Raw genomic sequence first — 27,912 nt, 5'->3', positions numbered from 1 at the left:
AGAATCTGAAAAAGAATATATATATATATATATATATATATATAGAGAGAGAGAGAGAGAGAGAGAGAGAGAACTATAATATAATGAACTATACTTCAATAAAAAATAAAAATAAGGGTTTCCCTGGTGGCGCAGTGGTTGGGAGTCCGCCTGCCAATGCAGGGGACACGGGTTTCAGCCCTGGTCCGGGAAGATCCCACATGCTGCGGAGCAACTAAGCCCGTGTGCCACAACTACTGAGCCTGTACTCTAGAGCCCGTGAGCCACAACTACTGAAGCCCATGTGCCTAGAGTCCGTGCTCCACAACGAGAAGCCACCACAATGAGAAGCCCACGCTCCACAACGAAGAGTAGCCCCCGCTCGCTGCAACTAGAGAAAAGCCTGCATGCAGCAACAAAGACCCAACGCAGCCAAAAATAAATAACTAAAATAAATTCATAAAAAAATAAAGTTTCCTTCTAATTCACAGATCCGAGCACCTTGGGGCTGTTCTGCCACCCCATGTCCCCAGGCTTCCCTGCATCCTCAGACACTGTTTTTGCAGCTCTGGCCTCTTATTCCAGGCCAACCACTAAATCTGGTGTTCTCTGATTTAGTCTCCTGGCCTACAGGCACCAGAATGGACATTGCCCTACTTAGTGGTAACAGAAGGTAAAAGAATGTATTATCAGGTATTATCAGCCTCTAGAGCCACATCTCTTCTATCAAGTCCCACCTGAGCATGAATTTCCAGACGGCCGAGGCTGGCATTCAAGGACTTGCTTAGCCTCCCCTCCTCTCCACGTGGTCTTCATCAGACTCACACTTTAGAACCTAAACAGAACGCAGCTAAGCAAAGCCTGGCTCACTGCGCTGAAGTTTACCTCTGTTACTAGTAAACCAACTATGTGACCCCTGTCGAGGGATCATTAGGTGTTTACATGCCTCTGTGGATCCAGGAGAACTCGCTCCCCAAAGAGTCTTCCTTCCTCTTCCTCCTCCATCACCAGCATGTCCCCAGATGAGACACAGACTCTCCCAGCACACAAGGAAAATGAGAATTCTCCCAGGCACCAAGGCTAGTAATGAAGGGCTTGGGGCAGTGCTCAATCCGGCTACCTCATTTTTCTCCCACCAGGGCCTCCTGCCTGGCCAGTGAGACTTCTTGTTCATTCTGACTCATTCTGACGTCCAGAGCTTGCTTGTTCTTTGCAGGGAGAGGGAGAAGGAGGCACATTTCTGGGCTCAGGGGAGAGCCTGGTGTGGTGGCAGAACCAGGGAGCACTGAACAGGTGCAGAGGGGAAAACACAGCAGGCAGAGGGAGCTGTGGCAGATCCTTGCACCCTTTCTAAGCCATGGCCCGAGTACAGCAGCCCTCATCTGCCCACCCTATACCTACAAATCCTAAAGCTGACTTGGAAGTCCCAGCCTCTAGGTCTCTTTCACTGCTTCATCTGATTCCATGATGTGCTGAGGATGCAAAGGGTAAGTAGGAGTGACCCAGAGCACGTACCAATCTTGTCGTTATATGAAACTCCAAATTTGCAAAGTAGCCCAATAAGCAGAGGTTATTTGCATTACCAAAGGTTTCTTCTTGTTGGATTAAAATATTTCTTGAAATAGAAGATATTTCCAAGTGGATGTCTGTGTTTTATAAATCAGTAGCTACCTGATCCTCAAGACAGGGGCTAGAGATTGACTTAGCACTGAATTTTTATAAGCCATTGCCAGGCAAAAAAATAAGATACTGAATTTTGGAGATGGCATCAAGTGTCCCTCGAGCAGAGGATTTGATTTACAGAAATTCGATTTACACTGCACCTTTATAGAAATACACTGGCAGTGCAAAGCCAACACACACAAAATTCTCTGCGGGTGACCTGCTTCAGGAAGGTTCATCTGTAGCTTCTTCCCACAAAGGGTTCCCCAGAGCCCAAGTGCAGATGGAGAACTCTGGTGGAAACAGAGAACTACAGGGTCTTTGAGTGGGATGAGACACCTTCTAGCCCTGAGACCCATCTTCTCCATCCCAAAGGTCTGCTAGAATGCCAGAAGGAAGAGTAGGAGAGGCACAGAGCACAGGTGGTTACAAGCAGAGGCACCATTTCTCTTGGAGCATTAAGAATCCCAGGCTCAGGGGCTTCCCTGGTGGCGCAGTGGTTGAGAGTCCGCCTGCCGATGCAGGGGACACGGGTTCGTGCCCCGGTCCGGGAAGATCCCACATGCCGCTGAGCGGCTAGGCCCGTGAGCCATGGCCGCTGAACCTGCGCGTCCGGAGCCTGTGCTCCGCAACGGGAGAAGTCACAACAGTGAGAGGCCCGCATAGCGCAAAAAAAAAAAAAAAAGAATCCCAGGCTCAGATTATGTATTTGATTCAATAATAATGATTTAATGGTCAAATCTGCTATTGTATGGGTTGAGTGCTGGCTCTTCCTCTTACCAGTTGTGCGACACCCTCTAAAACTCAGTGTCTTCATCTGTACAACATGTATACAAAGAGCATCTCCCTTGTACACTTCTCATAATAATTTTAGCATATATGTATCATATAATTATGCACTTAGTAAGATGTTGGGTATATTGTGAATACTCCATATGTATAGTCACTATTATTTATTATTGTTATTAATATGTCACAACATAGAGGGATGCTTTGCTTTCTTCTAAGTTATGCATTTGCCCTCCCCAAACAGTCTGTTTTCCTTGCCCCCCTGCTCCCATAAAGAAACTGGGGAAATTGGTGAGAGCCTGCTGCCCTGTGGTCCACACTTCAATACTGTGCAGTCAATGCCTTGAGATCCCTGCTCACAAAAAGCTTTTGTCTCTCGGACATCCACGCCCTCCAGTCAACAGGCCCTCTGAGGGTTTCCTCCTGCTCAGTGCGCGGAGCTCCATTTGAGGTCACCTGCCCAGCCCATCCACAGGATCCAGTGATGCCTTTTTCAGTTGCTTCATAGAGGATTGGGCAAATCAGTCCGAAAGACCAGAAGGCTCCAGTTGTCTTTCATCTGAGTCAGGGATAGATTGTGGGGATAGAAATCTTCGTCTCAGACTCAGGTCCAAATCGTCATCTCCAGCCCAGCTCTACGGGCATAAATCTGTTCCACTTGCTTTGCACAGCTTTGCGAGCACACTCACCTGCTTCTAATCCTGGAGTCGAAGATGGATGCTTGGCACGGGAACCAAACTCACACCGAGCGCTTCGGTCTGCTGCACAGACCTCAGCCCACTTCCAACCACTTGCTCCCGGGGGTCTGTCTTCCTTGAGGGCAGAGCTCCCTGAGGCCTGGGCCGTGTCGCATTCACAGCTGTGTCCCCAGCACTTGGGGAGTGGCCAGCACACAGAGATAATAAACGTATGCTGACTGAATAAATGTCCCACCACATGCCACTCACTGTTCTAAGCAATGGGGACTGAAATAATTTTCTTGTGGGAGATGTGGAAAGCCCTGAGGTGGGATAAATGTGGCAGAAGCTGAATAGAGAAAAAAATTGAGAATCCCTGACCCAGAAGAAGCTGTTCTCTTGAGAAAAAAAATGAAAAGACCACGCGGCTAGCCAGTGTCCCTTTCTGCCTGCATCTGTGTCGCGACGGTTTCTAGATGAAGCCTACCTCACTCCTTTCTACATATACATGTCTCTAAGTAGCAATTCATTCATGAATAAAATTAATTATTTCTTAAAGCAAAAATTAATCCTCTTTTTCTCTGCCTGACAGACTCAAGATCTCTCTACTAAATCTCATCTGAAAACAAAACTGAACTAGCTTTCTCCCCTTGGCCTTCCTGGATTTTCCCTGCTTTTCCTGCATGTTTTTATTTTTACATTTTCTCTTCACAGACCATCTTTGCAATCCTATTCCAAGCCAGGTGGATGACATGGAAAGAGTCCTAGAACACACAGGAAAATTTGGGGCGAGAGTCATTTTGTCCTGGGGGAACGTGGGACTGACATCCTGAGAATTCATTCTGATATGGCATCTGTGGACCAAATCTCTCCATCCATCACTGAGAATGTGCTAAATATCTTCTTCTCCCAGAGCCTGAGATGCTACATTCCAATGTGTTTTTTCCGCTTATGTGTGCTGTCACTCACACTGGACAGCTAAACTCCTGGAAATCAGTAGAACCTTGTTTTCTCTATCTTTTGTAGCCTTCAACAGTGCCCAGAATGATGCTTTGCACAAAGCAGATGCTCCATAAATACTTGCGAGAGGACCAAGAAAGCAAACACATGGTGTGGGAAGCTTACTCTAAATTCAATTTTTTAAGCCTAAGTGATGCTGGATTTTCAGTTGAACTAGTGGCTTTGTAAGACCTCAAAGCACTGCTTACCATTTTCTCACCAGGTGCATATTCACACTCCATGTTTCCAAGGTAGAAATGCAAGGAATTGCCTTTGGTCCTACCTTCTCCAGATATGCAATTACTTTTACTTCATTTTACTCACTGCCAGTACAGGAAAATGACATGCCCTCCGGGTGACAGGCTTTTAAAATTGCACCTTGGAAGAAATCGGCGTCTAGGAGACCCTTTTGGCGTTTTGGAGTGAGAAGATATGGCAGAAACAACACAGTGGGGCAGAGCAGGTGGAGGAGGGACATTCACATGCTTCTTGGCATTTACACTGGATGCATGGGACTGGCTGCTCCGTTTCTAAAGCACACCTGGCACTCCCACAACTTGGGTTATACTGCTCCTGTGTCCACAGCACCGTTCCCCAAGCTCTCCACTTGGATATCTCCCACTCAGCCACATCAGAGTCTGGCCGATGCATCCCCTTTCATTCTGGCCTTCCTTGACCTTTCTGTGCAGAGTGACCTCGCACTTTCTCCAAATGGACTTGTCTGTGAGTTCCACCAGATCAAGAACGGTGTCCTCCCCATTCACGGTTCGTTAGCAGAATCTTGTAGAAGCAGAAGCACAGAGTCGGCCTTCAATACAATGGACTGAATGAGTATTGCTCTTCTTACGCTCTTGAATCGTTCATTGTATGTTTATGTGCTCTTTCTCCTTCCTCGAAGTGAGCCACACACTTCCTCATTCGCACAGGTCAGCGGCACTGGTGCGGATGTTTCCATGTTAAGACGCAGACAGGATGCTGCACAAGGATGAGTATCTGCAAGGCCCAATCCAAGGGCCCATCATCCAGACACTTCTGGAATAAAATTCCTTGAGTGAAGGCCTTCTGCTGGGTCTACAGCCTAGATTAGATCGTTTATGTCAGATATTCGGCTATACATTTAGCCAGCACTGAACTCTTGAGGAAAGCAAACTCTAGACGTTTGGTTCTGTCCCTCTCCCACCTCCTTACCTCTGTGGACTGAGAACTAGTACCTGGGACCAGACTACAGGCTCATCACTCCGCATTGCCTCTGATTTCACTCTGATTTGTTTTGCTCTAGTTTGTGTACTGTTCCTTTCTCGCCTTCTATTCCAACAAACTCCCTTGTCAAAATATAAACCCAGTGAGAAGGCCAGAGATCACCCAGTTTGCTTGGGTGATGGTCGTTTCTCCAGCCGAGCTCACCTTCTCCCCTGCCTGTCCCATCCACCCGAGAATCACAGCTTCCCTTGTGGTGCCCTGCAGCTGTGTGATAACACAACCTTTCTGTACCTCCGTAGCTGTAAGGAACACCTAGGAAATCACTGGGATTTACCCAGACAGACTGAGGTTGCCTTTGGTTGCCGTTTATTTATGTGGATTGTGATCTCTTAATTGGAGACGGTGCCTCTCCCAGGGTTCACTGTTCATTCAAATCAGTATTTGTTAGTCCCCGAGACATGGGCCAGATGATAAATCAGCTCTGGGGTGCCTTCTGTGATTGCTTCCACAGCTGCTCTCTGCCTCCTCACCTCTCCATCTCCCAGGAGGCACGCATAGGCTGGTTCTAGGCCCTCCAGCCTTTTCTGCTTTTAAACTTTTCTCCCAGATGCTGGACCTTACGAGTTCATGTGCCTTGGCACTAATAATTCCTAAATTTAACTTCCCATGACTACTGTTCTATTTCATTTGTAACATCTTCTGTAAATATTCTCACGACCTCAAGTGCATCATGGGGGATGCTGCCTTACCATTAAGCCTTCCGTCCTTCCCCACCCTGGTTATTCCTGCTGTCCTTCCACCTCCCAAGCACTTAGTATAATCAAGCTTTAATGTCATACTGTTCATGTGGGGCTCCTGTTAAAATGCAGATTCTGGGGCTTCCCTGGTGGCGCAGTCGTTGGGAGTCCGCCTGCCGATGCAGGGGACACGGGTTCGTGCCCCGGTCCGGGAAGATCCCACATGCCGCGGAGCGGCTGGGTCCGTGAGCCATGGCTGCTGAGCCTGCGCGTCCAGAGCCTGTGCTCCGCAACCGGAGAGGACACAACAGTGAGAGGCCCGCATACCGCAAAAAAAAAAAAAAAAAAAAAAAAAAATGCAGATTCTGATTTTGTAGGTCGGGGTGAGACTTGAGGTTCTGTCATTTTTTACAAGCTCTCAGGTAATGCCAATGCTGCCGGTCCACAGACCACACTTGGAGCAGTATGGATAAATTATTCGGTTTTGCCCGTTTCTCACTTCTTTCACATGTAAGCTATTGCCAAACCTTATTTTTCATCCTGATGAATTATAAACAGATTATCTTTTCTTAGGGTGATTGCTCTGGTGCCTGTAGAAAGGTTCTTTTGCCTTAACTGCCCTCATTCAGCACGTCATCTGATTCTACCCCAGCCTGCCCTATTGTATGTTTCCAGATGCACCTGCTAAAACACATTCCTGCTTCAACATTGCCTACCTTTGGGTACCACTCCAACCTCTTGGTTTTAAGCTATGTTCTACTTTGGTTCTCAAAATTTTCAAACTTTGCCCAGAATATGATCAGAAAATCATGATCAGAATATGATCTCATATAATATGAAGATAGCTACTTATTTTTTTGGTTTGTTTTTTTCCTCCTAAAAGGCTTCTAAACATATCCCTAGACCCTTCTTTTCTAAAAGAGAGGCAGATGATAGAAATGGAGGTATTAGTGACTAAGGTCAATAATTTGGAATTATACCTGGCCTTGCTTTTCTCCCAACCACCATATTATACTCATTGTTCTATATGATCTCTAACTTTATCTCTTAATTTTAATTTATTCTTTCCGAGTTTTAAGTGTTTCATCATAGTGACTTGGATTTTTTCCAATCCCACGATTATCTCTCTATTAAAGCTTTAATACAAAAAGAAATTTTTTAAAAAAAGACTGCTCATTACTTTGATTTGTAGCAAAGAGAGAATGGAACATTACTGCTAGAGCGTTTTGAGAAACCATATTTACATCTGCATCAGCTCCATTGAGGTGCCTGATTAGGTTGCGTGTTGTGATGAAGATGCACTTACCAGTCAAAGGGAAGCGTGGTCTAGAGTAATGAGCAGGAGACTTCAAGTCAGGAGCTCTGAGTGCTATTTCTGGCTGTGACTGGCTACCTCTCTGACCTTGAACAAGTCCATCTCACTGCCCTGAACCCTAAAAACCCCCATCTGCCTCACAGGGCTGCTGGGAGAGGTTGATCACTTATAAGGGTTTATTGTACTGGGGGCTATAGAGTGGGGCAAAGGCAAGCAGTTGGGGGTCACAAATGGAATCCGAGACAGGATCTCTGCTCTTCCAGCTCTTACCACTAGCCTATTAAGAGACAGTGTCTGAGAAGTGGACTGATTGCTCAGATCTTGGTCTGATAGGGCTTGAGACTATGCTGAGAGGTCGGCTAATGGAATTTAAAAGCCTGCCCAAAACTGGGTGAGATGGCCAAGGCCATCCTGTTATTTAGGAAGTTTTAACAAGAATGTATATATTGTCTCTCTTCTCGTAATGGTGCCATCCTGAGATTGTTCAAGTTACCCCTGGGACCAGGCAGCTGGCAGTGACCAGCGCCCAGCTTCTGTAGGACATCTTAAGAAAGGTCTGCTCAGTTGGCAACCCCTGACTTTATAGGAGAAAGATCATTCCCTGTGGCGACTCTAAAACATGCTGGAAATGATCCAGCTCTTTCCGGCGGTCCATAAGACCAGGAAGAGTGTGCCCCAGAAAACATGCATTCATTCTCCAGTTGAGTTCCTCTCCCAGCAGAGAGAGAGATTGAGGAATTAAGGTTAATATGCTTTTAAAAAGCAAGAGAACAATTTTTTTTTCTCCTTCTAATGTACGTTGTCAAATGCTGTCATTATCAGATGTCATCATGAAGATGGTACCCATGGCTGTCATCTCATTATAATTTTTGCACTGGTTACTATTTGTTGAGGATACTCTAATAATAGGTAATATTTATTAAGCACCGTTCTAAGTGTTTTACATCAATTCACTCATTTAATTTTCACATAAATCCATTAGGTGGGCACTATTATTGTCCTAATTTTACAAATAAGGAAACTGGGGAACAAAGAAATTTAATAATTAAGCCAACATCATACAGCTAGTAAGCTGCAGCCCCAGGATTAGGGTCCAGGTCATCTGGCTCCAGAACCTTCACTCTGAGCATCTATGCCTACGAGAATACAAACTTATGGAGAGAGCAACCATCTCTGGGGACCCATGGTTAGAGAAACCAGAGCTATTCTAGACCAACCAGTCATCTACTCCAACAGAGAGCACATTCTGATTTCCATATAAGAATAGGTGGGGTTCAGAGCTTAATGTTAGAACCTGGTTGTGTAATTGCTATAATATGTCCACACACAGATAGAAGAGAAGAAGGATTTCTGTTCTGCTGCTAAGAGAGCTTCATGTAATTCTGTACCGAATATTCTAGCCCCATTGGAAAGTCTTATTCTTCCCCCACCACAGCTCACCTCCCTTCTTACATGGAAAGCACATATGGATACCATATGATCTCCATGTACCAAAAGCTTTCTAAAAGAATTGAATAAAAGACTAATCCTGTTTGAGACCCAATATTTCACCACAGAGCATTTCTGATATTCTCTGTAAGCTCTTTCTCCCTCTGCCCTTTTGGAAAAAATGCCCTTCTAGTTATTAGGGATGACTAGACCAGTTTTCTGTGACCTGCTCTAGTCACAGTAAACAAGGTCTTGAAGTTGCTAGAAGGAATTACCACTAGAGACAAAAGGGAAAGGGATAAGAGTGAGTTCCCTTGGGGATAATATAGAGCCCTACAACAAGTACCCATGGATCCACCATGATGCTTAATAATTAAAGGCAGGACTCCCAGAATGCTCCTGGAGCAGCCGTGTGTGACCATTCTCCCATTGCCCCGCCACGGGGTCGCAAATCGCAATGCTGCATTCCTGTCAGAATGACTGGTTACTGTTTCCCCAAGTACAGGTTCACGTGCAATAACTGACCCCAGAGAAACAGAATGGCACAGTGTAAGAGCCTGTCACATTAAATGATCAAAAAACCATTACGGGGCTTCCCTGGTGGCACAGTGGTTGGGAGTCCGCCTGCCGATGCAGGGGACACGGGTTCGTGCCCCGGTCCGGGAAGATCCCACATGCCGCGGGGCGGCTGGGCCCGTGAGCCATGGCCGCTGAGGCTGCGCGTCCAGAGCCTGTGCTCCGCAACGGGAGAGGCCACGGCAGTGAGAGGCCCGCGTACTGCAAAAAAAAAGCCAAAAAACATTACGGACTGATAGAACGGTTGATGGTGCAGAAGTGATTCCAGACATTCCCCGTGGCCGGCTCTGAGCTGCTGCTATGGCATTCAGTGGTCGCCAGCCTTGGGGCCGGGGCCTGATGACAAGAAAAACCTGTGGAGGGGTGAAGGAAACTGGTGCTTTATTGCTTCTAGTTCCTATAGCCCTTTGAAGTGAATGGTAGTATTAGGATTCCCAGCCTGACATTTCAGTTCCAACATACTTCAAAAAATTTTTTTGGTGATAACAGTGCTTTTGAAAGATTTGGGATAAACAGAAAAGTTTGAGGTGAATTAAATCTTGTTTTCCAGAACTAGAGGGATTTGCTGCTTAAATACATTCTAGGGTGGATTTTCTCTTTTCCCTTTTTTTCTTTTTTTTTTTTTGAGAGATGGAAAAATAAATTCTTTGATAAAGAGAAGCATCGCCCTGAATTTACCTCATAGAAAATTCGTGGGGGACACAGGTCTAATTTCTTATATATTTACTGAGAGTCAAGTTAACCTCTTTTACCGGAGCAGGTGTTAGCTCAGCCACTCCCAACCCAAGCTGGCCGCTCTCTGCCTCAGTGGCCCTGTGTGAATTTACACTACAGTCTTTGGAGGATGGCAAGAATCAGAGCCGCTGAACCGGAGAGTATGAACTGCAATCCCTTCTAATACCAGACTGGAAGAGAAATGGCTTTTGTTTCTACGGACCTCTGCACCCAGGAAGCACCAGCCCCTCAAATACCTCATCTTTCTCGTTGTCTGCATCTGCAATGTGGGAATCGTGTACCAGGAAAATGTCCCCTGTAAATGGCTGCACTTACCATTTGGGACTCTCCCAGTGCTCAATACCTTAAAACCTTATTTCTAAGACTCCGTACTAACCTAAACAGACTGAGTGGTGTTGCAGAAGAAAATCAAAAGCCTCTTAGAAACAGAAAAATATAGTTTCTTTAAATATAATTTAAGAACCCAGTCTTTAGAGTCTGACTACTACGAGCTAATCCTAGCTTCACCATTTACTAGCTGTGTGCCCCTCGGCAAGTTCCTTAACTTCTCTGGACCTCAATTTCCTCATGTGTAAAAAGGGGAGAATAACTGCTCTTCCAAAAGAAGGCTATTAGAAGGATTAAATGAGTTCATGTACATAAGGCATGTAAAGGGCTAGATCCAGCAAGAGGGCCAAAACCTTTAGTATGTTCACATGACTAGAAATGCACGTGCCCAAGGTTACCAAGAGCAACCTCTAGATGGCAAAAGAATAGGTGATTTTCTGGTTGTTTCTCTTTGTGCTTTTTCATTCTTTCCCTCTCTCTCTCTCTCATTAGAAATGAATCTGTAATCGGAAAATAAATATCTCTAATAAAAGAAAAAAATTCTAGCAAAGTTCCCAGGTTTGTCTGAAGACTGTGGTCACGGTGAGGAGGAAAAGGGGGTGACACTAAGGCAGGGACTGAGAAGAGGGATGAAGGGGAAAGTTGAATTCAGGAATGTACTCAAGGGAGCCCTGAGGGTCTCTGGGTCACCTGAGGTGAGGATTTTGACGAGCCTTGTGCTTCTTAAGTGTTGGTCCAGCAGCCAGGAATTTGTACCTGGTTCATCCCTTGTCAGATGGGTCAGACAGGTCACATGTTTTACTTTCAGCTCTGATGCTCCTGAGGACAGGCCGAGGGGAAGGGACGATGCAGCCCATTTCTTTGCACAAGGCCAACTGAGGCTGTGGTGTTGACAAGGGTGAGGGCAGGCCCATCCCTGCCCCTGCGGGGCTCCTCCCACCTCTAAGGCAGGAAATGGAGCTGCCCTTCCTTCATTTGCATATCGAGTTAATTACAACTCATAAAAGTATCTCACCCATTATTTAAAACCCGGCCCCAGCCTTCCACTCTGACCTCCTGCAGCAGCTCAGGCCGCATGCTGAATCCAAGCCGCCTGATTTGTCCTCAATTTATAAGCAGCACAACCTATAAATAGAAACCCTTTTGCTAAGTTCCCCAGGAGGCATCAGCAGGTTTTCCAGCTTGTATGTGTTTTCTTCTTTTTTTAAAAACCAACATGGCAAGCTTGTTCTCCCTGCCTGCTGGTCCTCCAGCTCCCCCCCTAGTGCAGTCTGCGGCCTGCCAGCTGGCTTGGCGCCCTGCACAGACCCAGGCTGGCTTCAGTGGGACGCCCCACTCACCTGTAGATCCTGTATCTGGTGGTAAAACCCTGGCGGTAGCGCTCCACGAAGTCGGTGTACTCCTGCGTGCGGTGAAATGGGCCCCGATCTGTGAGCAGCCAGTCCAGGGGCGGCTGGCCGGCCGCGGAGGCATGATGCTCGGGGACCGCAGCGGCCGCCGTGGCCGAGACAGCCAGCACCCAACCGGGGAGGGCCAGTGCCAGCAGAGCTGCCCATGGGGCTGCCGCCACCGGCCGAAGCCCTCTAAATCGAGTGCCGCACTGCCACCTCATGCTTCTCCCAGGCGGTTGGTGTCTTCATTCTCTCGCCACACTCTCCCGCTCTGTGCCGCTCCACCAGGGCTCCTGGAACTGGAAAAGTACAACACGGAGATGTCAGTTGCACACCCTGGTCTGACCGCATGGTCCTGTGAGCATCAAATCTCCTTGGGCAGGGCCCATGCTAGAAATCCTTTATCCTAGTAACACATCTTCCTTCTAGGCATTGAGCTACGTGTTGATGTATATTTCATTTAATTCTTAAAACAATCCTACAGGAAACACCACTGTCATTTTGCCGATGAGAAGATGAGGCTTAGAGATATGAGGAAAGTTGCTTAATTTCACGCAGATTTCAAGTGAAGAAACCAGAATTTTGACCTCAGGGGGTCCAACTGTAACCTTTATACTGTGTTGCTTCCTTGTTTCCTTTGTAGACTCAACACCATCGGCTTGTCTTCCTCTCTCAAAAATGTTCACTATGTTTCAATAATAGCCTCATAGATTGTGTGCAGCCTCTAGAGGCTTGATGTGAAGCAAAGAGAAGCCCCCTTTTTCTGATGGTGAATTGTGGGCAGAATAGTGAAGTCCCATCACTGTTATGAAGCTGGGTGAACTTGGGCAGATTACTTCCCTTCTCTGAGTTTAGTTATCCCTTACGGAAAATAAAAATGGAGAACAGTATGGTTCCTAATACTACTAAAAATAGAGCTACCATATGATCCAGCAATCCCATTCCTGGGCATATATCCAGAGACAACCATAATTTGAAAAGATACATGCATTCCAATGTTCATAGCAGCACTATTTACAACTGCCAAGACATGGAAGCAACCTAAGTATCCATTGACAGATGAATGGATAAGGAAGATGTGGTACACACACACACACACACACACACACACAAAGGAATATTACTCAGCCATAAAAAAGAATGAAATAATGCCATTAGCAGCAACATGGATGGACCTAGAGATTATCATACAAAGTGAAGTAAGCCAGACAGAGAAAGACAAATATGATATGATATTGCTTATATGTGGAAGCTAAAAAATAAATACAAATGAATTTATTTACAAAACAGAAACAGACTTGCAGACATAGACAACAAACTTATGGTTGTGAAAAGGGAGTAGGGGAGGTATAAATTAGGAGTTTGGGATTAACATATACACACTACTCTATGTAAAACAGATAATCAACAAGGACTTACTGTATAGCACAGGGAACTGTACTCAATACTTTGTAATAACCTATAAGGGAAAAGAATCTGAAAAAGTATACATATATACACTTTATAAATAAAAATACTTTAATATATAAATAACTGAATCACTGTGCTGTACACCTGAAAGTAACACAACATTGTAAATCAACTATACTTCAATTTAAAAAGAAACAAATGTAGGATTATACTATATTTTTAAAAAAAAGAAGAGAAAAGAAAGAGGATTGACTAGATAATAGTCAAGCTTTGGACTTCCTGCTTTGAACATCGATCTGTTCCTTTACAAAAGGCCATGCAGGGATAGAGTTACAGTGGGAAATCACCATCATCAGAGAACAGATCCGTGGACACAAGGATGGCCGTTGTGCTCTTTCTCCTCACTGTGTGGTATGGAAGCTGTCTGAGGGCAGGGCTGTGTATCCCCCTACCCTAGTTGCTGAGAGCACACAGTAGGCCTTCAGAGACGCTTCTTGAAGAAATGAATGAGTGCTTTCTTGCCCTGCCCTGCCCTCTCTGAATTGAGGGACAGTGCCAGGAAGGGAGTAAGACTTTGGCCTTCAAGACTCCTGGCTGACTCAGTACTGCGGGAGTTCTTGCAATCGAATTCATTTCTTCAATCTTCAATGTCTAGCACATGCTGTCAGAGTCTCACCCATCTCCCCTCACCAGTACCACCTCGGTCTGTGCTAGAATGACTTCCAATCCCCAACACGTGTAATCTGTGGCTCTGAGGCCTTTCTCTGGCTGCCAAAGTCCAGAGATGAGCTTCCTGTGATGAAGCAAGGGGTGTCAATTCACTGGCACTTCCAGACTTCTGTAAGGCCAGGTAAAGTGGGCTTCAGCACTTGACTCACTCCCATTCCCCAGGACCCCGCGTCACTCAGGAATGGCTCCCGTTTAACAAAACCACCGACTTCCCTTGGACCAATGCAAACCCTGAAGAGGCTGCCCAGAGGCTGGGGCCAATTCTTAATCCTGGTTACTCCCAGCCTAAAAGCTGGCCTGAGTCTGACAGATCTGAGCCTCAGCATTTGTACAAGATGCTTTCAAAAGTGTTGCAGTGCCTGCTGGTAAGGATAAAGGGACAGAAGCATGGGTGCATGGACCTTCAGAGTCACTCCTCTACTATGGTTAGTAGGTACTGACCATCTACTACGCACTGGGTAATTCTTAGAAGTTTCCCCAGTTAATTCTCACAGAAAGTTTCTTCTATAAGCATTATTATTGCAAGTTTACATTTCCCTCAGACTCAGAGGTGCTGGGCTAGGAAGATGCAAAGGTAGAATATGAACCTAGATCTGGTTCCATGTCCAGACTTTTCCAAAGAATGCTTTGCTCTCTAAGGCGCTAGAGTGGGCCCCAAGATAGACCCACACTTAATGAACTGGTGGACAGGGGGCTGAAGGACAAATAGTGAGGCAACATCTGCCCTACCAGATCTTTAAACCTATTATAAAATTCCAGTAAGTAAGTAGGTGACACTGGCACACAAAGTGGGTGGGCAGATCAATGAAATAGAACAGCTAGCTCAGAAATAGACCTTATTATACATAAGAACTTGTGTGTGTGTGTGTGTGTGTGTGTGTGTGTGTGTGTGTGTGTGTATGCATCACAGATTAAATGGGTAGGGAGTAGACTATTTTATACATAATATTGGGAAATTAGTTCCAGATGGATTAAGAAGTTAAATATAAAAAATAAAACCCTAGAAAGAAGACACATTTCCAAGTGTTTTTATAATAAGCAGGCATTACTTTTAAACCGGGGAGGGGGGAAATTCGTGCTATAAACTAAAAGGAGGAATCAGCCTTGCACATGGAGGGGTAGGCATTTATTTTTATGGGATGTAATCTGATGAGGATGCCCAAAATATTTCTCATTTAATCATCCATGCATTCGTCGCTTGAGAAACGGAAACTGAGGACTCCTGAGTGCCACACACTCTGCTAAGTACCAACAATATGAAAGCAAGTGCTCGTTACATTGTCTGAAACACTGCCTACCATTAGCGATTAGTTCCTCTTATAAAATATTGTTCTCTTTCTAAAGGCACATTTTGGAGACTGGGGCTGCTTGACAGAGCAGGTCAAGGCAGCAAACACAGTAAGGTGGACAAGCAGTGACACAGGTAGGACACTGCAGAATGCAGGTTTCTAAAATGGTCCCCAAGATTCTTGAGCCCTTCTGTGTGTGCCCTTTATAATCTCCTCCTCTTGAGTGCAGGCAGGCCCTGTGAATATGATGGGAGACTCCTTCCATGATCAGGTTACTGATCAGTTGACTTTGGGTTCATCAAAAGGAAAAGTATCTTGGGTGGGCCTGGCCTAATCAGGTGAACCTCTGAAAGAAGGTGAAGTGTCAGAGAGACAGGATCTAGCTGCCCTGGAAGAAAGCAAACAGCCATGCTGTGTACAGTCTATGTGGGCCATGCAGCAAGGGATTGTGGGTGGCCTCTAGGAACTGAATACAATTCCCAGTCAACAGCCAGTAAGAAAATGGGAACCACAGTTGTACCACCCCAAGAAAACCAATTCCTTTTTATGGCTGAGTAATATTCCACTATAAAATTCCACTGTGGTATATATGTACCACATCTTCTTTATCCATTCATCTGTTGTTGGACATTTAGGTTGTTTCCATGTCCTGGCTCTTGTAAATAGTGCTGCAATGAACATTGGGGTACCTGTGCCCTTTTGAATTACGGTGTTCTCAGGGTATATGCCCAGTAGTGGGATTGCTGGGTCATGTGGTAATTCTATTTTTAGTTTTTTAAGGAACCTCCATACTGTTCTCCACAATGGCTGTATCAATTTACGTTCCCACCAACAGTGCAAAATGGTTCCCTTTTCTCCACACCCTCTCCAGCATTTATCGTTTGTAGATTTTTTGATGATGGCCATTCTGACCAGTGTGAGGTGATACATCATTGTAGGTTTTTTTTTTAAATTTATTTATTTATTTATTTATTTGGGGCTGTGTTGGGTCTTCATTTCTGTGTGAGGGCTTTCTCTAATTGCGGCAAGCGGGGGCCATTCTTCATCACGGTGCACAGGCCTCTCACTATCGTGGCCTCTCTTGTTGTGGAGCACAGGCTCCAGACGCGCAGGCTCAGTAGCTGTGGCTCATGGGCCCAGTTGCTCCACAGCATGTGGGATCCTCCCAGACCAGGGCTCGAACCTGTGTCCCCTGCATTAGCAGGCAGATTCTCAACCACTGTGCCACCAGGGAAGCCCCCATCATTGTAGTTTTGATTTGTATTTTTCTAATAATTAGTGATGTTGAGCATCTTTTCACATGCCTCTTGGCCACTTCTATTTCTTCTTCAGTGAAATGTCTATGGAATATTACTCAACCATAAAAAGGAACAAAACTGGGTCATTTGTAGAGATGTGGATGGACCTAGAGTCTGTCATACAGAGTGAAGTAAGCCAGAAAGAAAAAAACAAATATCGTATATTAACACATATATGTGGAATCTAGAAAAATGGTACAGATGAACCTATTTCCAGGGCAGGAATAGAGATGCAGAAGTAGAGAATGGACATGTGGACATGGTGGGGAAGGGAAGGGTGGGACAAGTTGGGAGATTAGGATGGACATATATTCACTACCATGCGTAAAATAGTTAGTGGGAACAAGCTATGAAGCACAGGAAGCTCAGTGCTCTGTGACGACCTAGATAGGTGGGATGGGGGTGCGGGGGGAGGTCCAAGAGGGAGGGGATATATGTATACGTATAGCTGATTCACTTCACTGTACAGCAGAAACTAACACAACATTGTAAAGCAATTAAACTCCAATTAAAAAAAAAAAAAGAAAAAGAAAACCAATTCCGCCAACAGCCACATGAGCCCGGAAGAGAACTCTGAGTCCCAGATGAGAGCTGCTTTCCTGACTGACACCTTGATTTCAGTCTTGTGAGACCCTGAGCAGAGGACCCAGCTAACCTGTACCTGGACTCCTGACCCACAGAAACTGTGACATGATGAATTCATACCGCTTTATGTCACTACGTTTGTGGTAATTCCTTACACAGCAATTGAAAAATAATAGACACATAAAGGACTTCGCTCCCATTCTGCACACCTTTGAGGGTTCTTGGTGATTTCTGGAGGAGACTAGCGATTATTCTCCGCATGAGAACCATACAACATCAACCCTGCCTGACCCTTCAAGGTCAAAGTCCAGGTCTCTGTTTATATGAAAAACTTCAGCTCTCATACAGAGTCTAGTCTTCAAAAATATGTGATCAATCAATTCCATGCGTTTCCTAGAGGCGTCACTGTGAGCCGGTGACAGTGTGTGGCCTTGGCCCAGCCACTGAGCCTCCTGGTGGCCTGTGCTGTAACACAGGGGTGGCAGCTGCCCCCTCCCCTGGTAATCGCGGGTTTCTAAGGACAGGTGAGAGCATGTGTGTGAAAAGCTGTGTGCTCTTTGAAAGAAGCGAGCTATATTAAGTCAACGTGTGCTTCTTGTCATTCTTTGTTTGTAATTATGCTTTTTCAGGGTTCACAATGTGCTGGAACCTGCCTGGTTATAGAAGTATCAGCTTTAGAATCAAATGGTTTTGATTGCTGGGCCGGGTCTGCTGAGCACAGCAAGAACGCCTGAATTCAGTGCTGACGGCGCCTCTAAAAAACCTGGCCTCAGAATCATATGGTTTCCGTTCCATTGGTTTTTCTCAGGATCTGAAAACATTTTGACCAAAAAAAAAAAAAAAAAAAATCTCTTTTTAAGAAAGAAAAGTTTTAAACAGGTTTCAAAATTTTCCTTAAAAAAATACCTAGAACACGTTCCTTCACCTTTAAAAAAAAAAAAACACAAAATAATTGCTGCATTGACAGTTGCGTAAAAATTACACTTTTCAAGGAGGATGGCTTTTGGGCATTTACTGTTTATGCTCCACAAACAATATTGTTATAAATTTTGTAACAGCAACCTGTCAAGCAAATCTTAACCGTCTAGATTCTCGAGTCTTGTGCTGGTACTGTTAATATTCAGCAGGTTAAAACAATTCTCGCCTTCCCCATGATGCCTCTATGTATCCATTTTGTCCTACAACTGGTTGTGAAAGTAAATCTCTACGTTACATGTGATTGTATTGAAGTCATGGCTAAGCTAGCTCCTTGAGGAAAACAATTAGAAATTTACTTGTGAAAGCCAAATAATTTCACTTATTTAGACGCTACTCAAGACAGAGTTCTACACCTACACAAATTATAAATCAGCTTTGGCCCAAAGGTACAAGTAGAATAAGTCATGGCTTTTCCTTGGTGAGTACATTAGCTCGTATCTGTTCGTTAAGCCATGAATTCAGTGGGTTCCAGTTTTGTCAACGGAGAAAATCAGGTGTAGATTAAGTCACATGAGAAGTGGGCAGCGCGGTCTTCAACAGGGGAAAGCTTATAAGAATCACATCTCCACCAAGACTGTCACCCAGCTGAAGACTTCTGGGGACTCTTTTGTGTCCTCCTGTTGGTCTCCATCTCCATGTACGCTAGGCGTGTCAGTGGAGCAGTGAGGATCTGGGGCATCAGCTGCTCAGGTACTAAATCTTGGCAAGGGAGATAGAAGTACAGTTTCCTCTTTGAAAAATACTGTGCAGGGGAGGGGCTCCATGTTGGAGGAGTTAAGGCTATGGCTAAGCTGTTGCTAGAGGCCAGAAGAAAAGGAGAAATAGATGTGAAATTAGTATTATAATTAACAACACTGTTAATGTGGTTAACCATTATCATGAATCAATACCAGCAGACATCATTTTCTGTTTGTGTGGTCATTACTACTTATGAACCACAGATAATAAAATGACGCTCGATCTTTGTTTCTCAAAATGTAGGATCCCCTTTTAACAGATGAGAACACTGAGGCTAGGAATAGATAAGTGAGTTGCACAAGGTCATGTGTGTCAGTGGCAGATCTGGGTCTACCTACTCTAGCTCCTATAGTATTTACACTTCACTGCACCACTCACATGATTTACAGCTATAAAAACACGCGGGCTTTGCCACTTATAAGTCACTTCCCCTGGGAGCCTCCCTTTGGTCATCAGTAAAATGATTTAAGAGGTGAGATGATCCCCATGGTCCTGCCCCAAAACAGAAATCCCTTAATTCTATGCAAATAAAAGGGGCACAAATATGAGGGGTGAGGCTCTGAGATTTGAGTCTTCTTTGGGAGGAGGCTTTGTGTTTCAGAAAGGGAGTGAAGCATAAGACAAGTGAGGGAGAAAGCAGACGTTCTTGCCTGTTGGAGCAGTGACATTTATTAAGATGATTAGGCAGTGACATTAAATAAGTTTTCAAGCCATTTGAGTGGTTAATTGGCCAACTCTACTGAAGAGATGTTTTCTTGCATAAATCTGAGGGTGTCAGTAGTAAAAACTCACAGAAAGTGTTATTTGTTCTTGTCATCCACAACATCTGGACACAAAACCTCCTGTTTTGACTAGAAAGGGAGAGGAGACCAGAGACATGACAGGACATCCTGGGGTGAAGGGTAGATGGGGGTGCTATCCATTCAGATGAAAGACTTGTATTCGGCTCTCTCGTTGGGATGATCTGCCAGCCTCAACAGACCCTAACCACAGCCTTTTCATCCCTATAATATGTTCCTCGTTGCACTTCAGAGAGTTTCAGCAGTGCCCATCATTCCCCGTGTGCACCCGGGCAGATGTCACACCCCGACTGCCACTCTCATCTTCAGGCTCTGGGATATGACCTTCAGTGTCACCCTCAGAACTGGCCTGGACCTAGCAAGGTACACTGGATGCATTCCCCCACTGCTAGACTTAATATAGGTGAGGAATAGGGATAGCCTTTCTGCACAGAATCAGGTTAACAATGTTAAGGATGATTTGTACAAAGGTAAGCTCTATCATGATTTACTATTTACTATCATGATAACTAAATGTTCTTGCATTCATCTGAGACCTTTAAGAGGAGAGACTGGGAGAGGCTAAGGGACTTGCTGGAGACAATTCCACAAGGAAGCAGAAATGAAACTCGGATATTCCGACTCCAAAACCTATCACTCAGGTCTCCTCACCCTCCCTCACCTCTGTCCATGGAATAGTCAATCAGTTATTAAGCAGTTTCTACGCACCAGGACTGTACCAGGTGATGGTGGTAAATCTGATGAACAAGACAGACCCAACACTTGCCCTCACGGAGCAGCAACAAAACATAGGACTTGAGGATCCTGTAATGAGCTTAAAATAATATTCTCTCTCTCTCTCTCTCCATCTCTCTCTCTCTCCATCTCTCTCTCTCTCCATCCCTCTCTCTCTCTCCATCTCTCTCTCTCTCCAACTCTCTCCATCCCTCTCTCTCTCTCTCTCACACACACACACACACACACACACACACACACAAACACACACACACACACACACACACACACACAGCTTCAGCTACATTAGATGTCATAGGCTCCACCCCCTCAGGGCCCCCAGTTTATAGGTTTCTGCTGTGTGATAACCAGCCCTTCACTCATCAAGGGCGGATCCATGTGTCAGCAGCAGAGGTTTCAGACTTGCCTGCCGGGTGTCCTTGGCACTTTCCTTGGGGAGACAAGCTAACTGACAGGCTTGCCCAGAGTCTCGTGTGATAAAGCCTGGGTCACCATGTGCAGACCAGGGTGGGCCCTGCGGCCCAGAACTTCCCTTGAGGTCACAGGGGTCTCCAGAAAAGAGAAAGAAAGCACTGCCAATCAAACAGAATCTCGAAATGAAAAGTTGCACATTTCAAAGCCTTTAAAACCTGATCTCCATGCATATTAACCTTCCTCAAAACCGCTTCCATTATACTCCTGCATTATGAGACCCCAGCAGCTCCCTGTGGCCTGAGAACACATCTGCCCTCCTTCCTTCCCCAGGCACCAAGCCCTCCATCAGTAGCTCAGCAGTGGAGGGGTTACAAGCATAGACCATGGAGCCAGAACACCTGGCTTCTCACGTTGGCTGCACCTCTCCTGGCTCAGCTTCCTCAACTGTTTAAAAAAAAAAAAGGAAAGAAAAAAGGACAATAATAATAGTGCCTCCTCATGGGGTTGTGGGGATTAAATGCAACATTTGTAAAGGCCCTGAAAAGTGCCTGGCCCACAGTGAGTGCTGTGTGTGTGTTCACTGTTATTTCTTCAAAGGCATCAACATGTGGATTTTTTGTTTGTTTTGCTGCTGCTGTTGTTGTTGTTTACAGGTGAGAAGCCTGAGAAGATAAAGTCTCTGTTAAAAATGTGTCCTCATTAGGCCTCAGGGGTCTCCACAGGTCACTCCAAGTGGCCTCAGGGGTCTTCCCCCCCTTCCCCCCCCCCCCGCCCCCCCCTCCTCCATAGATAATGACTGCAGAGGTGGGCAGTCCTTTGCTTTTTATCTGTGGCCTCTGTCACTTGATCCTTGATAGTCTGGCTATGGGCCCCACTGTTTATTCACTCCTGCCTTCCTTTTTTTCTCCCTGAGTCTATATCTGTCTGTTACATCTTTGAGGCTCTTGTCCTCCAAGAAGCCTGTCAAAGCTAGACTCTGTGTTGATTACTTTGTTACTTTGCCTTCCTACAGCCTCTGGTCCCTGATTAATTTCCACCTGTTCAGATCATGGAACTGGGGGAAGGGATGAGATCCTAGGGATTACTTGGCCTAGTGGGTCTCAGTAGCCTGGAGTGCATGTGTGGTACGTGTCAGTGTGTGTGTTGGGGGGTGAGGTACGGAGACAAGGAAAGAGAAGAGAGGAATGATTGATACCTTGGGTTGGGGTGTATTTCTATATTTTATTATAGAATATTTTGAAAATCCCCAAGAAGATTTTGAAGTAACTCTCCAGTGTGAGCCAGTGATAGAACCCCCTTCACATTGTTCGATAGATGAGAAAACATAGGGCCACAGAAGTGCAGTTAGTTATTATGAGTTATTCACGATTTGGGGGCAAAAACAAGACTTGAACCTGGGTCTCTCAATGCTAAGCCTAGAGCTCATTCCATCTTTATTTCACATGTGTCAGAGGTCAATTGAAATTTTCAGAAGCCGGAATCCGTGAGTTCCAGAGTTACCATCGTCATCATCGACAATTATGTTTTGATACCAGTTATTATGTGCCAGACATTGGTCTCAAAAACTTTCCATTCATTGGCTCATTTAATTCTTGTAAAACTTTATGAGGTTGATGTTGTTATTATGCCCATTTTACAGAGGAAGAAACTCAAGAACAGAGAAGTCAATGATGTTATCCCAAGAAAGTCCTTTGGACAGTCCAAATGACCTATTAACCTAAGATCCACAGATGAGAGTCTCATAAGGGAGCTGTGCTCACAGAAGCACAGCTGTATCCTCTAGGTCACTCCTATTTTTAAAATTTCCTGTATCCTCTAGATCACTATTTTTAAAATTTCCATGGATTGATGAAAAGTCTAAAAATCTTAGAGAACAAAATCAAGATGCACCTAAATTTCCTGGCTTGGACAAGGATGCTTAAGCCTTCTGCTTTGGAAGGAGCCATGTGGCTCCTGTTTAGATGGCCTGTCAGCATGGCCTTATAAGAAGGCAATTGTATCTCCCTTGTGATGTCTTAAAAACCAGGCTTCCCTGGTGGCGCAGTGGTTGAGAGTCCGCCTGCCGATGCAGGGGACACAGGTTCGTGCCCCGGTCCGGGAAGATCCCACATGCCGCGGAGCGGCTGGGCCTGTGAGCCATGGCCGCTGGGCCTGCGCGTCCGGAGCCTGTGCTCCGCAACGGGAGAGGCCACAACAGTGAGAGGCCCGCGTACCGCAAAAAAAAAAAAAACAAAAAACCATAAGGTCAGGCATGTTCCCCCAAACTGGGCCCTGGTGGACAACCCACAATTGCTGGTTTCCTCTGACTTACGGTGCTCTTCCCTTAGACCCCCAAACCCAACTGAGCCTGTACCCAAGTTCCCCATCCTCTCCTTCCTGCCCAATCTCAGGGTGTCCATCTTAGGTGTAAGGGGCTTGCACCCTTGCTGGCTCCTTCACCCCCTGCTCTCAGCTCCCTACTTTCTGTCGTAGGAGACAGACCTCCAGGGATTGGCTGCCCCTTTGCCTAATTCTGAATTGTCCAACCAGCTCTTGATATATCCCTCTTTATGTACTCTGTTACCACGATTGCCTGAATCATGCCCTTTGGCCCCTGCCCCTGGCTATGGCCAGTCGCTCTCCCTGGATCCAGCTACTGAAGCTGGCTTGGTCATTCCCTCCCCATCCCTGGCAGACAGCTGGTTCCACCCTCCAGAGAGGAAACCTTCTCTTTTCCTGCCTCCTTTCCACCAGGCTGGCTTCCATCGCTGAAGCCCCAGCTCACTTCCCAGCAGAGCCAGCCTCTGTATACATAGGCTAGTTTGTTTCTTTCAGGCCTGGGAAGCCGAAATAAGCCTAAGCTAATCACATGGGAAATGTCCACCGCTGTGCAGTGTGCAGCACTGAGGCAGGGCTGACACGGAACTCTCCATCCTGACCCACAGCCCTCACAGTTACTTTTGCTCCTGGCTTTCTGCCACGCCTGCCACTGAATCTGAACTTTTAGCCCAAGCTCTGCCCTACTGGGGCCTTGGCACGGACCAGAATGTAAAATGACAATGCCCTGGGCTCTGCCAAACTGCGCAGAGCTCCAGAGATGTTACAGATGCAGCTGTGACCAGCAAACCACATTGTTTCCCGGAGTGTGTTTGTAAATATATGAGTCGCCTGACAGCCTGTGGAATTAAATATAGATGCTACATCCCAAACTCTAGCTAAAATAAACTATATGCTGCTCAATGAATGTCAATAGGTACACTGAGAATGAATCATTATCTCTTTTTGTAGCGTGGTCCAAGGAACCCATCCCTAAGTGGTTTTTCGGTTGTTTGTTTTTTGATGAAGGCGACTTTTTTCTCCCACAGGCGTTTGACTGGTACTGGCGGGCAGCTGGGGGGAGGCAGGAGGCATGAGGAGACAAAGTGGGTGCAATCAGTAAGTTTGCTGTGTTGGGTGTAGTGTGTACAGTAGGGTGGCAGGTTACCAAGTAGACAGGGAAATTGCTGTCAAACTTTTGAGATTGATGGCCTAAGGGCACCATTTCTAAAAGTATGGTCTGAGGCTCACTGGTCATTTGGAAAGACTGTCTGAGGGGGAGCAAGCTTATCCAACACTGTGAGTCCTCTCTTTAGTTCTCGAGCCAAATGACTCACCTTCCTGTGCACTGATTAACACAGGTGGCCTGTATAGTACCAACCTCTTAAATTAATAATGGCAGGTTACCAGAAGCTGGTATTCCTAAAATCAGCACCTGCAAGAGTTTACTAGGCACTCGGTCTCCTTCAGGCTTCAGCTGAGAAGCCTTACTGCCATGCAATCCTCTGTGTTGATGCAAAGCTCACCCTGCACAGATCACCAAAACCCCTACTCTGTGAGGTGGTGCAAAATGAGAGGCGCTTTGAATGTAGGGCCTGTTCAGTGTCATCCTGGGGAGTTGAGGTTTTTACTTGTGTTGATCATTTTAGTTTATGTAATTGCCTATTTTGTTTGTTTGGTTGTTTTTGATGTTCCCCTCCAATTCTTTAACAGCAAGTTCTCTCTCCAGTAAAAGGTGGAACTGTAGACTTCGATAGACTGCAGTGACTTGGGCACTATCAGGGGATCCTTGTGCAAAAAGCTTTCAGAGACTTCAGTGGAAGAACTAGAACAATTCCTTAAAAATCTTAATTCACACTTCATTCTGGCTCACACAGCTACTGACTACCTAAACTATTTTTCAAAAATTTAGCCCTTTGTCAGATGGGGCAATAAGTTTCCCACTTCCTTTCTTTTTTTTTTTTTTTTTTTTTTTTTTTGCGGTACGCGGGCCTCTCACTGCTGTGGCCTCCCCCGCCGCGGAGCACAGGCTCCGGACGCTCAGGCCCAGCGGCCATGGCTCACGGGCCCAGCCGCTCCGCGGCATGCGGGATCTTCCCGGACCAGGGCACGAACCTGTGTCCCCTGCATCGGCAGGTGGACTCTCAACTACTGTGCCACCAGGGAAGACCCTCACTTCCTTTCTTTTAGGAAAGTTAATAAATATCTACTCATTATTCCAACTAATTTTTATTGGAAAAACAACATCCCATTTAGCTAGAATGTAAAATGCAGGAGGCGAACTATGGGAGAAAAGACTAGAAGGTAGTGCTTGGATTTCTTTGAAAGAAAGGAGAGTGCAAATCCTTGTTATAATTTTCTTATGGCAAGTCTTATTAGCCAAAGTCACATTAGGAAGACCCTGTACTGACCAGGATTTGCATATGTCCACAATTCAGTGGTAACTAAGGCTCAAATCAGCAACTTTGACTCAAAACTGAGATTAAATGATTTTCAGCCCAATTTTGAATTGTGCCATTGATTTTCGGTCCAAATCTTTGGAAAAATACTATAAAGTAACTTTGTTAAGAATTTTTAAAATTAAATCAAGTATTCCATTTCTCAAACATGGTAACAGAGAATATAGTCAACACAAAGCCAAGCATTTACTCCAGTGGGTCTCAGCTGGTGTGTGTGTGCGTGTGCGTGTGTGCGTGTGTGCGCGTGCGCATGCGTGTGTGAGATTTTGACCCCAGGAGACCTTTGTCAATTTCTGGAGAAATTTTTGGTTCTAACAATTTGGAGAGGGGTGCTACTTCTAGGGGGTTAAAGCCAGGCAGCTGTTAAACATCCTATAATGCACAGAACAGCTCCCCACAGCAAATAATTCTCTGACTCCAAACATCTATAGTGCTGAGGTTGGGAAGCTCTGACTTATGCCAACCAATTCTAATAAGCCCAGGCTCATAAAGTGTCTCTGAGTAATAGAAGATCGACTTTTTAGGTAAGTTTTTCATGTATATCTAGTTTGCCAACATTTGCCATGGTGGCAAAGACCAAAATCACTCACCTTCACAGTCCCTCCTTCTAGGCCTCCTGCTTCATGCTTAATTGGTCCTTGATAACAATAACAGTCAAGCGGTACAAGTCCTATTTATTGAGTGCTTATTTCCTACTCGATGCTGTGTTTAGCACTTTACTTGCAACAGGGTGGGTATTACTGATCCCTGAACAATTAACATAAGGAAAATGAGATTCTAAGAGATTAAGAAACTTGTACAACTTTCTGCCTGCCTTCTTTCTTTCCTAATTCAATCAAAAAGCCAATAGGCAGGCCTGTGTGATGGGGGCAACCTAGTAAGGGCCTGAATCCATGTGAGGTAGGTGATTGAAAGGGGCAGCAGCCAGTGGAGTAAGGAAATTGGTTACATACAGGGGGATCTAGCCAGTAAGTAATTATACTGAGGATAACAGGTGCTAAGTTTCTCATGGTCAAGGAAATTATAAATAAGGAAAATACAAAAGCTAAAATAAACCCTGTGGCATGGCCTTGGGATTACAGGTATGAACTTGTGGTTCTAAATATAGGTGGAAAAATAGAGGGATATAGAGATGAAGAGACAGAAAGATTTTGGATTTCTTTGAAAGAAATGGATAGTGTAAATTTGTGTGTGTGTGTGTGTGTGTGTGTGTGCATGTGCTAAATACAATATGATATTCTGGATTGAATTCTGGAACAAGAAAAGATAGTAGTGGAAAAACTGATGAAATCTAAGTTGTTTATAGTGTAGCTAATAGTACTCCACCAATGTTAATTTCTTAGTTTTGACATATGTTCCACAGTTACATAAAATATAAAAATTAGGGGAAGCTGCCTGAAACTAGAAATCAACCACAGAAAAAGAAATGAGAAAAAATGATTATATGGAGACTAAACAACATGCTACTAAAAAACCAATGGGTCAATGATGAAATCAAAGAGGAAATTTAAAAATACCTTGAGACAAATGACCATGAAAACACACCATACAAAATCTATGAGATGTAGCAAAAAGCAGGTCTTAGAGGGAAGTTCATAGTGATACAGGCCTTCCTCAAAAAACAAGAAAAATCTCAAATAAACAACCTAACCTACCACTTAAAAAAATTAGAAAAAGAAGAACAAGCAAAACCTAAAGTCAGCAGGAGGAAGGAAATAATAAAGATCAGAGAGGAAATAAATAAAATAGAGATTTAAAAAAAATCAATAAAGCCAAGAGCTGGTTCTTTGAAAGGGTAAACAAAATTGACAAACCTCTGGCCAGGCTCACCAAAAAGAAAAGAGAGAAAACCCAAATAAACAAAATAAGAAATGAAAAAGGAGGAATTCCCTGGTGGCACAGTGGTTAAGAATCTGCCTGACGGGCTTCCCTGGTGGCGCAGTGGTTGAGAGTCCGCCTGCCGATGCAGGGGACACGGGTTCGTGCCCCGGTCTGGGAGGATCCCACGTGCCGCGGGGCGGCTGGGCCCGTGAGCCATGGCCGCTGAGCCTGCGCGTTCGGAGCCTGTGCTCCGCAACGGGAGAGGCCACAACAGTGAGAGGCCCGCGTACCGCAAAAAAAAAAAAAAAAAAAAAAAAAAAAAAAAAAAAAAAGAATCTGCCTGACAATGCAGGGGACACGGGTTCAGTCCCTGGTCCAGGAAGATCCCACATGCTGCAGACAACTAAGCCCGTGTCCCACAAGTACTGAGCCTGCATTCTAGAGCCCGCGAGCCACAACTACTGAACCCGCACACCACAACTACTGAAGCCCGCGTGGTCTAGGGCCTGCGAGCCACAACTACTGAACCTGCATGCTGCAGCTACT

At 45.3% G+C, this 27,912-nt stretch overlaps 1 protein-coding gene across 1 annotated transcript in view; it reads right to left on the bottom strand.

Annotated features, from left to right (window-relative positions):
* Positions 1-27,912, bottom strand: part of BRINP2 (BMP/retinoic acid inducible neural specific 2) — a 117,687-nt gene that overhangs the window by 40,754 nt on the left and 49,021 nt on the right. The window contains exon 2 of the mRNA XM_060009723.2: positions 11,765-12,114. Coding sequence (XP_059865706.1) covers positions 11,765-12,036 — 272 coding nt within the window. The 5' untranslated portion in view covers positions 12,037-12,114. The remainder of the gene's footprint in view (positions 1-11,764; positions 12,115-27,912) is intronic.

Source organism: Delphinus delphis, chromosome 1, assembly GCF_949987515.2.
Source record: "Delphinus delphis chromosome 1, mDelDel1.2, whole genome shotgun sequence".
Classification (NCBI taxonomy): domain Eukaryota; kingdom Metazoa; phylum Chordata; class Mammalia; order Artiodactyla; family Delphinidae; genus Delphinus; species Delphinus delphis.
The sequence above is the reverse complement of the archived record's forward strand: the minus strand, read 5'-3'. Positions and strand labels throughout refer to the sequence as shown.